This window comes from Cheilinus undulatus, linkage group 8, assembly GCF_018320785.1.
Source record: "Cheilinus undulatus linkage group 8, ASM1832078v1, whole genome shotgun sequence".
Taxonomy (NCBI): Eukaryota; Metazoa; Chordata; class Actinopteri; order Labriformes; family Labridae; genus Cheilinus; species Cheilinus undulatus.
The window spans coordinates 2,663,961-2,679,502 of record NC_054872.1 but is presented as its reverse complement, the minus strand read 5'-3'; the positions used below and the strand labels follow the sequence as shown (position 1 = coordinate 2,679,502).

General features: G+C 39.7%; 2 protein-coding genes across 6 annotated transcripts in view; both read left to right on the top strand.

Moving 5' to 3' along the window:
* The window catches only part of LOC121513254 (NLR family CARD domain-containing protein 3-like), a 945,231-nt gene that overhangs the window by 679,551 nt on the left and 250,138 nt on the right, over window positions 1–15,542 (top strand). The window lies entirely within an intron of this gene.
* Window positions 1–15,542, top strand: part of LOC121513257 (sperm-associated antigen 1-like) — a 29,844-nt gene that overhangs the window by 11,916 nt on the left and 2,386 nt on the right. For both annotated transcript variants that reach the window (XM_041792873.1, XM_041792872.1), the window contains 6 exons: window positions 1,068–1,167; window positions 1,661–1,813; window positions 2,422–2,579; window positions 11,041–11,182; window positions 14,507–14,633; window positions 14,788–14,952. In XM_041792873.1, the coding sequence (XP_041648807.1) occupies window positions 1,068–1,167; window positions 1,661–1,813; window positions 2,422–2,579; window positions 11,041–11,182; window positions 14,507–14,633; window positions 14,788–14,952 (845 nt within the window). The remainder of the gene's footprint in view (window positions 1–1,067; window positions 1,168–1,660; window positions 1,814–2,421; window positions 2,580–11,040; window positions 11,183–14,506; window positions 14,634–14,787; window positions 14,953–15,542) is intronic.

The following is a 15,542-nucleotide window of genomic DNA, read 5'->3' as shown; positions in this document are numbered from 1 at the left end:
ACATTGAAAGTAAAAATACCTGTCAGGTAAGAAGAAAAGGCAAATGCAGTGTTCATATTCTGTGAAGAAGCTGTCCAACATTTAAGGAAAAAATTATACCTTTTTTATATCTTGTGTCAGGTTACTTTTTCAGCCCTTAAAAAAAAGTTTGTCATGAACATTATATGATAGTGATAGTGCTATAAACAAGTAATAAAATAAGGAAGTAATGGAGCCAAAGGTTGGAATGCTGCTGCTTACTTTGTTCCTTATAGGAGTTTCACTTTGTCAGTCTGAACTCTAGCATGACAATAAATCTGAGTGTGATGAGTCTTATCATAACAGGCAGGGTACAATCTTTCTCCTGTGCATTAACCCTGCACAACATCAACATAAAGTACAGTGCTTAACAAATTTATAAGACCACCACCCACGATAAGTTTTATGCCACAGCTGCCCTAAATTAACAGCATTGGTAAAAATTGGTAAAACCAAAATCATTTATGTTTCTGCAATGGTTAATACACCAATATGTAGAAGCTCTTTAACTGAAATGATACTTTTAATGCTAAAATAAAATTATTATTGTTATCCATGAATTTTCAAATTTACTGATTTACAAAAAAACCCTGAAAAAAATAGTAAAGCACATTATTATTTCTTGATTAATATGTCAAATTATAGTTATTTACTTGCATTCCTGAACAGAAAAATGAGTTTTAGTGGATGAATGTTATGCTTGATTCATTTCTGACTTCTCAGAGAAGCCCAGTGAGCCGGCTCAAATTTGGGTATAAAAAGGTGATTTCAGTTTGAAATTCCTCATTCCTGTTCAAAATTGTAAAACGTGGAGAGCTGGCTGAAAATGAAAGAGTCTGCATTAAAGCGCTTGATGATGCTGGACGGTCTCTGAGACAAATATGACAGGTGGTCTAATAAATTTGTTAAGCACTGTACATTAACTGCATTTATCTTAATTAAGAATCTGATAGTTGAGCTTAAAACTCTCTATATAGCCCATCTCTAATTTATAACATGATAACAAAGAGCACCAAGTTACACATGTTGTATTTTTGTCCTTCGTGCAGGGATTGACAGCCCCGAGGATCTGTGTATCCTGTATTCCAACAGAGCAGCATGCTACCTAAAAGATGGCAACTGTCAAGACTGCATTCAGGACTGCACGAGGTACGAGACAATTTATTTACAGACTTCATAATACTGCCGTGTGAAAATGAAGAAACACTTTATATATTCAGCTGGAAAAAGACTCTGTATTAATTTTTCTCACATGTTATGAAATACACACGCCAAAACATAACATTTATAAGCATTACTAGCTTCTTTTGTAACATTAGGCCTGTTAATGTTGCCTGTCCCCTACTAGTGTTATTGTCATTATTAGCAGTAGTAGTTGTAGTTTTTCTTTACTCTGATAAAACCCTTCTTACAAATGATTTTTATTGTTTTCTTATTGTTCCTTCTGTCTGTCTTGTATATAACTAGCATGTTTTTCAGTAATAAAATTAGGAAATAAAATGAAACATCCCAGCTATTCACTTTTTTCCTTGGTGAGACAAATCCTGAAATCTGTCATGTCATGGCACAAAATTAACAACAAAAGCTGGAACCAGACTTCTTCCTTTGCTACTGTCTCATCCCATCTATTTATACTAACCAGAGCTCTGGAGCTGCAGCCATTCTCCCTCAAGCCCCTCCTGCGCCGGGCCATGGCTTATGAATCCCTGGAACGCTACCGTAAGGCCTATGTGGATTACAAGACTGTCCTGCAGATAGACATCAGCGTGCAAGCAGCACATGATAGCGTCAACAGGTATTTACTCCTCCTGTCTTCAGCTGAGAGGCTACAGAGGGCAGGGAGATCTCTGTGCTGAAATACAGAGTGGTCCGTCATTTATTCTCATGTTTTGGCCCCATGAAACTTTAAAGTTGCGTGAATATCCCTGTACTTCTAATAAAGATGACAGTATTATTATTTCCTATTTTAATTTTGGTTGAAGCACAAAATCGCTTGAGTCTTATCGTGAGATAAAAGGAGAAACTAAAGACATTTTTGTATAACTTTGTTCAAACACACAAACTACATTGTTCTGATAGTGAATGTGTGTAATTAGATACAGTCTAATTAGTGGCTCAGAGATTTAGCTTGTATTCAAAAGCTGCTTCAGCTTGAGGCTAAATATGGCTTGCAGAGTAAATGTCCTCCTGCTCTGTTATGCAATGAGCTCACCTGGCAGGAGAACCAGACAATTTGAAGCTGGAGTGTCTACATATTATTACAAACAGCTAAACTGTATTTGCACAAAAATACTGCAGAAATACTTGTATCATTATTTGTTTGTGTCGGAGAGCTCTGCTTTTCCACCTGTCTTTGTTCAACATGTGACAGCCACATATTGACCAGTCTGCATCCTTGTCCAGGATCACTCGGCTGCTGATAGAGCAGGATGGTACAGAGTGGAGAGAGAAACTCCCTGACATTCCTTTGGTGCCTCTGTCAGCTCAGCAGCACCGCAGAGAGGAGCCACCCAGTGAAGAAGTCCTCCAGGCCCGGGCAGAGAAAGCAGCCAGGGATGCAGGTCTGTTTTGAGAAAGACGTCTGTTCCTGTTAAACTATTAAATCCCCTTTTAGAGTGAATCAGGCTAGAAATGCTGCTTGTGAAAGAATCCTGTGTTATTGCAGTTATAGGCAGAAGTTTGGCTAAACATGTGGAGTGGAAATAAAACCTTCACTTCCTCTTATGTTTATTTGAGATTGGCTACAGGAGCGGTGAAAGTCATGCACACCGCATGTTAAAATGCAGATCCAACATGTTTACAACCTGGTGCAGAAAACTGTGGGCCTCATTCATCAGTGTTTCCAGATTTTTCTTTAATTAGTTCTTAAACTCTCTAGGATTCAGGACACCTTCTTAAACTGTGGAATTGTTCCCAACTGTTTTCTTAAGTTGTTGAATGTCAGGTGCTTGTGAGCTGGAAACACCTGTACATTTCTCCTAATTAGCACAGAGATACGCCCTCTTTATGCCTATATAAGGATATGAGCCTGCAGGAATTTGCTAAGGAATTAGCAAAGCAAATGGTACAAATATCCAAATAAATGTGGGCTGTAAGAGCAATCGCACTCTGGTGTCAAATATAAGAAATACATTAATAGTTCTAGAGAGGATGTAGTGCTGCTCCAAACGACACTGGAAACGCAGGAAGTAGTTTTATTTTTAGAAGCAGTAGTGGATAGTAAATCTATGCTACAAACATTAATCGGACGATGGCACTTGTTTAGACTCTACATGTGTCGCCCTGTAAGAGAAGCATTCTACATGAGGGAAATTTTATTTTTCACATTTATTCTAAAACCTGACACTGTTAAATGATGGCACATAATTTTACAGCGTTATATTCAAATGTTAGGGTTTTATTGTTTTAAATATGTCTCAATGATAAAAACCCATACAGGACAGGTACATTTATATTTAGAATTCAACATTTTGCAGCTAGGAGCAAACACTGCATGTTTAGATTAATCCTTGACCATATTTAGGTCATGTATTTTCACATATTTGATTATATAAGATTTGTAAAAGTGATATAAAAAAATCAAAATAGAGTTAAAAATATATACAGTGCTTAACAAATTTATTAGACCACCTGTCATATTTGTCTCAGAGACCGTCCAGCATCATCAAGTGCTTTAATGCAGACTCTTTCATTTTCAGCTAGCTCTCCACGTTTTACAATTTTGAACAGGAATGAGGAATTTCAAACTGAAATCACCTTTTTATACCCAAATTTGAGCCGGCTCACTGGGCTTTTCTGAGAAGTCAGAAGTGAATCAAGCATAACATTCAACCACTAAAACTCATTTTTCTGTTCAGGAGTGCAAGTTAATAACTATAATTTGACATAATCAAGAAATATTAATGTGCTTTACTATTTTTTCAGGGGTTTTTTGTAAATCAGTAAATTTGAAAATTCATGGATAACAATAACGATTATGTTTTAGCATTAAAATATCATTTGGGTTAAAGAGCTTCTACATATTGGTGCATTAACCATTGCAGAAACATAAAAAATGATTTTGGTAATTACCAATGCTGTTAATTTAGGGCAGCTGTGGCATGAATCTTACTTTGGGTGGTGGTCTAATAAATTTGTTAAGCACTGTATGTTATTGTGTCGTTTTTATTCTAGCATATTTGAGAGCTGATAGATATTTGCATCTCTAGTGTGTATATTGAACTAAAAAACTCAACTAGATATCTGCATTTTGAGTAATTTGAGCATATAAACTCACCAGGAGGCCACCATGTTTTATTCTGCGCTGGCGCTGTGACGTCACTGTTCCACAGCGCTCCATTGCTCTGCAGCAACCATTTTTCAGACGGTTTTGCTGCTTGCAGCTGTTGTGGCCACAACGGCTTATACAGCCCATACCAGGCACAAGTTTGCTGCATGTTGGTTTTGTCTGCCTGCTTTTGTGCTTTTGTTTGTTTATCTTTACTTGAACCATGTGGAAATAGAAAGCTTTATAAATAGTAGAAGTCTGGGGAACAACTTAAGCAAACAGATGCATTTATGCATTTTAGCTCATGGCCTTCATCTAGTTCATCAAGAAACGGATTTCAAACATATTCAACTGATGTAGACGTAAATATTTGCTACAAGAAGGTAGATATGGCTCTGTATTATCATTTTCCTGTCTAGATAGACCAATAACCGCTCGTGGTGCAAGTGAAAAATCGAAGGGACCACAAATTTTAAAATTCTCCATGCATGAGACGTGCAGCGTCTCTGAGATGCAGTTCTAACACTGGCTGCCAGTCTGAAACAGCAGTTAATGCATAGGAAATGAGGAGTGCTGCGGAACTGTGACATCACAGCGCCAGCACGGACTAAAACATGGCAGCCTCCTAGTGAATTTATAAACTGAAATTACTCAAAATGCAGTTATCTAGTGAGTTTTTAGTTCAATATACATACTAGAGATACAAATATCTATCCAACAAGATGAACTCATCTGATCATGCAGGGCTCCTTTAAAAATGCATAAGAGGGTTTTCACCACAAATGTATTCTTAGAAAGGTGAATGAGGTCTCATGTTGACCAGAATACTTCAAGTCTTTTTGGTCACATGCAGTGTAAGGGGTTATTTTTTTTAGAACTCATCCATTTTGGTTTTAAAATGGTGATGAGTTATGCATAATTAGAGGCATCGCTGGTATGACTACAAGCTATAGTAGCTTGTTTTTGGCTGACCGCCGAGCCGAGGTCAGCCCTGCACATGGGTCTGTGTGTGACTGACTGACTCTACTTTCAGAGCCGTACATTCAGAGTTGCTCTGTGGGTGGGGTTCATTTGTGCTCAAATCCGTTGCCAATGGCTTCCTCCAGTGTTGTGATTAGCTCGGATTTAGCTTTAGCATAGCATCAGTTTTACTGAAACCGGGGTGATTTTCTGTATGAAATAAAAATAAATAGAATAAATTATAGTAAAAAAGAATAAAAAGAGCATTAAAAGCTTTCATGATGTGAAAGATGTTTCTGCTCTTCTGCTGACCTGTTTCAGCGTGACTGTGATAGTTCCGGGGGAAGGGTTAGTTGTTGTGACTGGTTGTATACAAAGGCTGCAGTTTTGTTAGAACCGGAGATGTCTTTATTAAGACAAGGGTAGAGAGCAACACTGAAAGCTTTTCATGACAGAAAATATGTTTTCATTCTTCTCCCTGTCTGCTTCGTCTTAGGTTTAACTGTTATGGCTGGGGTCAGCTGGTGTATCCAAGGGCTGCTGTTGCGGAAGCTGTTAGCTCAGATGTAGCTGCAGAAAAGCGCTGGTTTAATCAGATCTGGGCCAGATTTCTTTTTAAAACAAGAGCAGAGAGCCTCACCGAAAGCTTGTCTTGACAGAGCAGATGTTTTTGCAAGTCCCCTAAACTGGCCTTGGCATCAATTTTAGATGAAGCTCCTCTATTAGCAGTCTAAGCCAGCATAGCATGCACAAAAGTAGCACATGCACACTACACAATTTGTCGCTCTGATTGGCCCGTCATGAATGTGACGGACAGAACATTCCTCCAATCACCTACTGAAGATTTCCTGGAAAGTCCTGCCCTTCCCTGATGCTTTCTATGAGGGCTTTTCTACGTGAGTGTAAAATATATTAATGCAACTGTTCAAGTGTGTCAGGTTAGCTGTTTCCTGCCAACAGGGCTTTATGTTTTACACTTTTACGGGTCCTTCAATTCTCAACCCACAGACATTAAGGACAGCACAATTATGCACCCCAAACAGTAATCACTCTGCCAGAACACACAATTCAGTCAGGCATTTTACCAGACATCCCAGATCAATGCAGTCAGCCATGTGCTAGGTTTTTACTAGTCTTGTTTAATGTTTGTCAGGAGGCGTAAGTGTCCATCTCTATGCCTGAGTTTATGACAGTGATTTCTATGTCGACCACCACAGGTTGGCTTCAAAGGATTGCTTTAGTAACCAAATGGGTGAGGTCCCTCAGTCTTTGCCCATTATTTTATGTAGGCTGTGGTTTTACTCCCGGCTCAGCCCTTTGATTCCCATCTGCCCCCCTCCACACATTTCTGTCTGTCTTTCTTCAGCTATCATGTCAATAAAGACAAAGACTAAAAGGTTATTTTAAGAACACTATTGGACGTGAAACACCTGTTTTTTTAAAGCAGATGTGAATATCTAAGCTGAGAAATGCCAGTGAAAAAACAAACACTGCTTTTAGAACTTTTGACCATGGAAAGCCTTGCAGTTCAAACATACTCTTACCAGCTGCTTATTAGATACACCTGCTCCCATGCTTATCAACACAAATATCTATTTGGCCAATCACATAGCAGCAATCAATGAATTTAGGCATGAAGATGCTGTCAAGTTGATTAACTGAAGTTTACAGCCAGGGCAGAATGGGAAGCAATGTGGTTGGAGTGACTTTGAACGTGCCATGGTTGCTGGCGTCAGATGTGCTGGTTTTAGTATTTAACTGCTGACCCACTGGGATTTTCACACACAGCCATCTCTAAAGACAATAGCCTGAAAACGAGCAAATACCCAGTGATCAGCAGTTCTCTGGGTGCTTTATTGGTGGCAGAGGTCAGAGAAAAATAGCCAGACTGGTTTGAGTTAATAGAAAGGCAACAGAATCTCAAATAACAACTCATCAGAACAGAGGTATGCAGAAGAGCATCTGAGTTCACAACACGTCAGCAAATGGGCAACATGAGCAGGAGATCCCACCAGGTATCACTCCTGTTGGCTTAGAACGAGAACCTGAAGCCTCTGCTCTCTGATGGTAGGGTCAGAATCAGCTTAACAAAGAAGCACGGACCGATTCTAGCTTGTATCATCACTGCTGTTTTTGTTCTGATGTGAAGGATCGTTTCTTGGCTCTTATTTGAGAATCGCTTACCTGACTATTGTTGCTGACCCCTGCCATGTCCATCTCTTTATGGTTAATGGACATATGCATAGTTAAAGACTTTTTCACACCTACCCATTCACACACTGATGGCAGAGGTTGCTAAGGAGAATCAGTGTTTACCATTCATACACATCCACACCTGTTCACACACCCACAACAAAGCAGTCAGAGGACGGTGAGCTTAAGTGTCCTAATTGTCAACGTGTGAATTCATGAGCTGGGGGTCGAATCTACAACCTTCTGATTGTGTGTGATGACAGACGCTACCTACTGAGCCACAGGCGCCCACATGACCACTGCTGATGGTCTCTCAGCAGGATAACACGCCATGCCTCAAAACTCAAATCAGCTCCAACAGTTTCAGGAAACATGACCCCTGAACTCCACAGTCACCAGTTCTGAAGGGTTTAACCCGTTACTAGCAAGGCGTACCTAATAAAGTGGCTCAAAAGTCTAGGTGGTTTTTGAATCTTCAAGGGTTTTTTTTTCTTGCAGGAGCCCAACTCTGCCTCTCACTGAAAAAAACCTTCAATATAAAATGTAAATGTACCAGATATTATATAATACATATATTTCTGCAGCCTCATGCTGACTCGGGAAAGCCGTGTTGCCTTGAGGGACAAACAGACACTTCAGTTACATTGTTTCTGCATACCTATGTGTGTTAATCATTGGTTATAGATACATTAGCCATAAATGTAATTACGTTATCTGCATATGCTCTGCAGCACTTAGCAATGACTGTTAGTCATTAGAATAACTCCTGCAAGGTTTGAGATTTGCATGCAATGTGTCTAAGATAAAAGATCCTAAAAGATGGAACATGGAGGTTGTTATGAAGTTGTTTAAAGTTCATCATAATAAAGCTGTAAATTATGACTGACATTTTGATTTAAACTGTTTTCTACTGTGAAAGGGAGACATTGCCCTCCTGTCCCAGAGAGTTGGCATGTGCCCTCAGCCTGTTCATTTGGATGTACATGTAACACTTCCTGTAGTGGTGCTGCAGAAGTTGGTATACTCCTCTACATTTCTGCAGCGATCTATCCAGCAAAGGATAACTGCCTTGAATCATCAACAGAGATGTGTGAGGCCAGTCTTGCACATTTAGTTCCCCTAAAAATGTACCTTTAGTATCATCTTGCCACTAAACTACTGCTGCTTCAGGCAGTCAGGATCTTTATGAAATTGAAATCCAACAAAGAGCCGATTTAACTAGAAGCTGAGGCAAATGCGTGGTTATGTTTCTGATAATCCTTATACCTTCACAGTATTTGGGATATTGTTATACAAAGCAATGCAGTAGTGGACTCAGATATTTTTTGTTACCTTTCCCATCCAAGGAAAGGGAATACTGAAGTTGGAATACTTTATGAAGACTGAAAAATAAGTGAGTGTACTCGGTTAACCTCTTTAAGACCTGCTTCATGCTACTGTAAATACCCAACAAACTAATTATGAACCAAGAAGCATCTCCAAGCTGACTACCTGGGTAGTAATGGATGCAACTTTCAATTTAAACTACAATCTACCATAGGAGGATATGTTTTCAAAAAAATCCTGCTTACCCAGCAGTGAAATGAGGTACACACATGCATTTATCAATGATCATGAAAGAAGTAGTGAACACTTCAGCATTGTTTTTAAAAATCTACATTTTATGGCTTTTAATTAGCTAAAATGGACATCTGCTTTTCAGAGCTTTTCTTATAAACTTTATATAAAAGGTAGAACGTTACCGCCTCTAACCAACCTTGCCATTCACTCCACATCCCACCACTCCCATCCTCTCCTGCACTGCTTCGGCTCTGAGAGCTCAGGCTTTAGTAACGCCAGTACTGGAGCAACAGCCCAAATGGGTAGTGCTCAGGAGCATCACGGTCCGCCACCACTCCACAGCCTGCTTCAGGGGACTCTGGAGGGGGAAAATCCTCCACCTTTAAAGATGGCTCAGAGGCAGCAGTTCTGCAGGACTCTGTGTCACTTTCTGGAAAGGGGAGTCACTGTCATTCCTGCTTCATCTGGCAAAATCCCGTCCTTTTCCATCCCTCCTTTCAGTATCTAAATGCTCATTTTTTGTGCATTTTTTCAAGAGTCTAAAGTGGGTGGAGTTAGCTCTGAGCTGGGGGTTTACTCTCACTTTTATTTATTCTTTGGCTTCTTTGCTTATATATTAGAGTTTGCTTATTGTTTGTGGAGTTTTACTGGTTAAGAAACATTTTGACCTTGACTAAGTATTTTTTATTTTTTAATTTCACCTTTTTTTTAACCAGGAAACCATAACTGAGTTTAAAAACCTCGGTTTCAAGCGTGTTCTGGCTAAGACTAGGGCTGAACACGCTTTGGAAAAAAATCGAATTGCGATTAACTAACCCTTTACCTCCCCACAATATTGCGATTTAATATTCAATTATGTGTTAAGTTCTTCATCTTATGTATTTTCCAGCAAACACAAGCAGTAAGTCATTCTATCCTATAACCAACACAATTTTGAAAAGAATATCAAATTATCATTTTGACTCATATTGCAAATTGGATATGAATTGTTGTATTAAAGGGAATGATATTTTCTGTCATTCTCATATTTAATAACAAAAAAACAAAAACAAAGAATGTCTTTTTTTTTTTTAGATTATTCTAAAAAAATGTGCACTTGAATTGATTGCTTATGGAATACATAATATCTCTGCTGCAAAAAAAGGTGTTAAACTGGTATTTTGACACAGATTTCAGGTTAAAGAAATATTGCACCATCTGTGATTTGAAAATTGCAGCAGGCCATTTTGCCATTTAATCTAGTCTGCGATTGCTTGCCAAGCCCTAGCTAAGACGGCAACTGTTTTGAAAGTTTCAGTTTCTTTTAGTCCAACAGAGGATAATAACTGCTTTATCACTGGGCTCAGTAGGCAGAGGCGTTGTCTCATAACTGAGAGGTCATGGCTTGGATACCCTGCAGTCACATGTCGATGTCCTTGGGCCAAAGACGTCACCCCAATTTGCTCCCTCCCACTGCTGTCGATGGCGTATGAATGTGAGCAGAAGCATATGGATGGTATCAGCTAATACTGAGACCTCTCTGAATGTGTAAAAGCTTTTTGAGCAGTCAGACGCCTGGACAAGATCAAGTCCATTAACCATTTACAGTACTCAGGAACATGCTAGACCAAAACTATTAAAGCATTCATTTTTGTTCATTTTTCATTTATTTTTTTAGATTTTGAGGTTTCACATCAGTTTGCTGACTGTGCAGCTTCATCTTTCCCTGGGGTGGTGTTTCAGCTGTTGTTTTTTTTACCTCCAATGAAAGAAAAGAGCTGCTGGCACAGTTTTTCCTCCCAGAAGACACTGCAGCAGATTGATGAGTTGACTCCATGACTGATTGCTGACTAAACTCTCTCTAACCAAACCAGTATTGATTTTAAAGGGTATAAAGCCGTCAAGCTTTGGAGTATAGATGACTGATATTTTCTTGTGTAAAGTTTGTTTAGTAATAAAAGTGCCCAGTTAGATTCTACTTGAGTTTCTCACTGAAACATGGAGGAAACTTTAAAATGCTTGTCTCAGTATCTGATTTCTTGTTCATTCTCTTTGTCTTACAGAAAGGAAAGCAGAGGTCCGTTTTACAGCTCTGAAACAAGAGGGGAACGACTTTGTGAAGAAGGGCCAGTACCAGGAAGCTTTGGGAAAGTACACTGAATGCCTTAAGATAAAGCCAGAGGAGTGTGCAATCTACACCAACAGGTAGGAATCTGACAAACATAAACAACACAGAGGTCATGTTTCATCCCTTCATACACCATTTGTTTCCTTACAGCCAGGGCAGTCAGATGAAACTCCACTGGTTCATGGAGATTATTTCAAACAGGCTGATTTATTAATCCTCAGCTGCCATCTTCCAGGCTGTGTAGTCAGCTCTGCACCAAATCCCAACCAGCCTTCCCTCTGTCACTGCTTGTAAAACAGAGTGGACGGTGCTGATGCTAAATTGGAACACAACGAGAGAGGCTCAAGGATCAGCTGTTTGCTTCAGAACTGTTGATCACAGTTCATCTCACAGCCATGATCGTATCGTCCTACATTTAGTAATGGCTGGTGTATTATTCCCCAGGGCAATAACGTCCATCAGATGGCACAGCTTGATGCTAAAATAGAATGGAAATTGCCAGTATAAGGCTAACAGAGTTAGCATCCCAATCATGGTAATTTTAACCTCAGAAACAATCTCTAAAACTTAACGGTTTTAAATAAGATATGGTGCTTTCAGAAAGTATTCAGACCCCCTTCCCTGTTTTCACGTTTGTTATGTAGCAGCCTGATGCTACAGTTTTAAATTAATTTTTATTCTCAATAATTTCCACACAGTAAACCATGATGTCAAAGTGAAAACAGAGTTTGAGAATTATTTGCAAATTTATGAAAAGTAAAAAACTGAATATCACATTGATGTAAGAATTCAAACCCTTTGCTACAACACGTGAACTTTATCTTAGATTCTTCTTTTTTCTCCTGATTGCTGCTGAGATGTTTCTACACCTTGACTGGAGTCCACCTGTGCTAAATTAAATTGATTGGATGAGGCACACACCTCTCTATAGATGGCTGGGGAGGATACAAAAAATTCTGTTGGACTGAAGGTTACCAAGAGCACAGAGGCCTCCACAACTCTTATCAGAGCAAAAACCAAGCCATGAGGTCAAAGGAGCTGCAGAGCTCAGAGACAGGTTTGTTGACAGGCACAGAAATGGGGAAGGCTACAAAACATTTCTGCTGCACTGAAGGTCTTCAAGAGCACAGAGGCCTCCACAACTCATATCAGAGCAAAAACTAAACCATGAGGTCAAAGGAGCTGCAGAGCTGCAGAGCTCAGAGACAGGATTTTTGACAGGCACAGATCTTGAGAAGGCTACAAAACATTTCTGCTGCTCTGAAGGTTCCTAAGGGCACATTGGCCTCCAGAATTCTTACATGGAAGAAGTTTGGACCAACCAGGACTCTTCTAAGAATGGAAACTTTCCTCATGAAAGCCAAGCAGGTCTCTCTTGTGTTTTACACTGAGGAGAGTCTGCCGTCTATCCACTCTGCCATAAAGCCCAGATCAGTGGAGGGCTGCAGTGATGGTTGTCCTTCTAGAACTTTGTCCCATCTCCACACAGGATCTCTGGAGCTCAGACAGTGACCATCAGGTTCTTGGTCTCCTCTCTCACTAACCCTGATTGCTCAGTTGGGCTGGACAACCAGCAGCAACTTTATTTAAATGATTGTAGCATCGGGCTACAACATCGCAATATGGCCCGCTGCAATTTTAAATTGTAGAAGGTGAAATATTTCTTAACCTGAAATTTGAGTCATGTTGGTTTCCAACTTTTTTTGGGGGGGCTGCAGAGATGTTATGCATCACATATCATACAAACATTCAAGACCCATTTTTAGAATGGTCTATAAAAATCCTACTTTCTTCATTTATGTACATTTTTCTGATTAAATATGAAATGACATAAAAATGATCACTCCCTTCAATACAATAATTTCAATCCAATTTGAAAAATGAGTCAAAATCATCACAATTAGGTATTTTTTCAAAGTTGTTCAGCCCTTGTTTAATCTGATATTGTGGTGGTTTTTGGGCATTTTGTGTCTTTATTGGATAGAGGAGGACAGTGGAGAGATTCTGAAACAGGGGCGAGAGTGGAGAGAGACATGCGGTGAAGGGCCACAGGCTGGATCGGAACCCAGGCCGCCTGCTTACATGGGGCGCGCCTTAAACCACTCAACCATCTGCGCACCCTTTGCAGTTGCAATATTGGGGGAAAAAATTGCAATTACATTATTTTTCCAAATGGTTCAGCCCTAGTCTGAATACTTTTTGAATGCACTGTAGATAGTTTTCTTAGGTAACAGATGCTTAGTCAGTGTTTTAGCATCTTTATAGTCTGTTAGCTACAATTGTGACAGTGGTTGAAAGCTGGTGGGCTGAATGAATTTACTAGAGAAGAGTATGTGACAGTGTAGGGCTGTAAAAGTAAGCCTATTTAAAGATCCATGCTTTAATATAATTATTAAGTTATGCTGCATTTATTTGAAGAGGATTTGGTATTAGGGTTGTCAAGATTAATGGAGTTAATCACAATTAATCAAGGTCCACAATCAGTGCACTAATTTTATTTAATCGCGATTAATCGCATGCTTTGTCCCTTTCATTACACTTTGGTGAAGTGAATGTAGGTGTCTCTCTGCAGCCACAGTGATGTAAAAAAAATCCACCTCTGCTCCTAAATGTCTCATTTCACTTTAATAAACTCACAGACAGCTCAGTGGACGAGTCAAAAAGTCATCTAAACCTTCAGTTATCAAACATTTACCTTTTTACCATCCCATTATTTCTGTTAAAATCAAAACTAATTCCTTTTTCGGGGCTATCTTCATATTTTGATCTTCGATCCACCTAGAAAAACAGGTCTGTATCCAAACAGGAAGTCAGTTACCCTTAGTTAAAGATCGTAGGAAAATCCAAAATGTCAGAAACAGTTTTGAGTGCAAAATAATGGAACCTTAAAATACGATTAAGTGTGTGATTAACTGCAATTAACTACAGAAATTATGAGATTAATCCTGATCAAAAACTTGAATCTTTTGCCAGCCCTGTTTTTGATATCAGTCGCCCCTGCTTCGAAGAAGAAAAGGGCTAAAGCAGGTCTTACTTCATTCTTGCTTTCGTAGGGGAAGCTGTAATGTTGACTCTTAAAACATTCTGTTTGTGTTTTTGAATGTTTGGCTCTGCTTCTTAGACGACTTTGTGTGTTCAGCCACACCAGAGCAAACAGAGCTGCAACTGCCAAAGAGCTGCTTAGATTAAACCAAACACTGACAGCAGCTCCACGAAGCAAGCATTAGAGCAATATTAAAGCATACACCAGGGATGTGAGACATCTCTAAGTTACCTTTTTGATGCTTTCAGCCTGTTACTGCTGAGAATTAGCCAAAGATTGAGTCCCAAACTCATGAAACTGTTCAGTTATGGTGCTGTAGGGACAATTAAATGATAAAGGCTTTCTTGTGTGATTGCAGAGCCCTGTGCTACTTGAAGCTGGAGAAGTTTACAGAGGCCAAACATGACTGTAATGCAGCACTAAAACTGGAGCCAGCTAATAAGAAGGCCTTCTACAGACGAGCTCTGGCCAACAAAGGTCTCAAGGTGAGGAGGACTGGCCACTAAAAACATATGCCACATGGTGGAGTTTATTAAGAGATGTGCTGGGAAAATAATACCATAAAGTATGTATGAACTTGAATTTCATTCAAATGCTTAAAATAATTTAGACTGTCTTAAACTTGTATTTGTCCTCCAGGACTACCTGGCATGCAGTTCTGACCTTCAGGAAGTTCTGCAGCAGGATCCCAACGTGCAGGAGGCTGAAAGAGAGCTGGAGGAGGTCACAGTGTTGCTCAGACAGAGTCTTGTTAATGCAAATGCTTCACCAGCTAAACCCCGGAAACCCGTCCCTATCACAGAGGTAGGTACCGTTTTTAAAAGTTTACTTCAAGTGCGCAGCAGTGGCTCAGTTTGAATCTGGGGGGCTCCAGTTCAAGTAACCGTGCAAAGCAGATGAGATGGATTAAGGTACAGAAGAGTCGGTCATCTTGCAATTGGGAGGTTGTAGGTTTGATCCCCAGCTTCTGCAGTCACATGTTGATGTGTCCGTGGGCACTTAACTCCAGTTTGTTCCCACTGCCTTGTCAGTAGCGTGTAAATTAACTAACCATCAGTAGATTCATCAGTATGAATGTGGAGTGAATGAGTGTGAATAGGTAGGTGTGACCTGTGCTGTAAAAGTCAGAAGCACTATACAAGCCTACGTCCATTCACCATTGGTCAGATTTCATGTCTGTCAACAGTCTGAAATGATTGCATCAGGTCTGAGAATGGAAGGACCAATCAGCATCACTTGAGGAAGTCAAGGCTGCAGGCAGGGTTTAGTCGTATTGCAAGCTGGTAGTAATAGCTACCTCCAGTGTAGCGATAAGCTCAGATGTAGCTGTAATATAGCTGCAGTTAAATAAGATCTGGACAGTATTTCTTAATTGTAAGAGGAGCAAAGAAAGC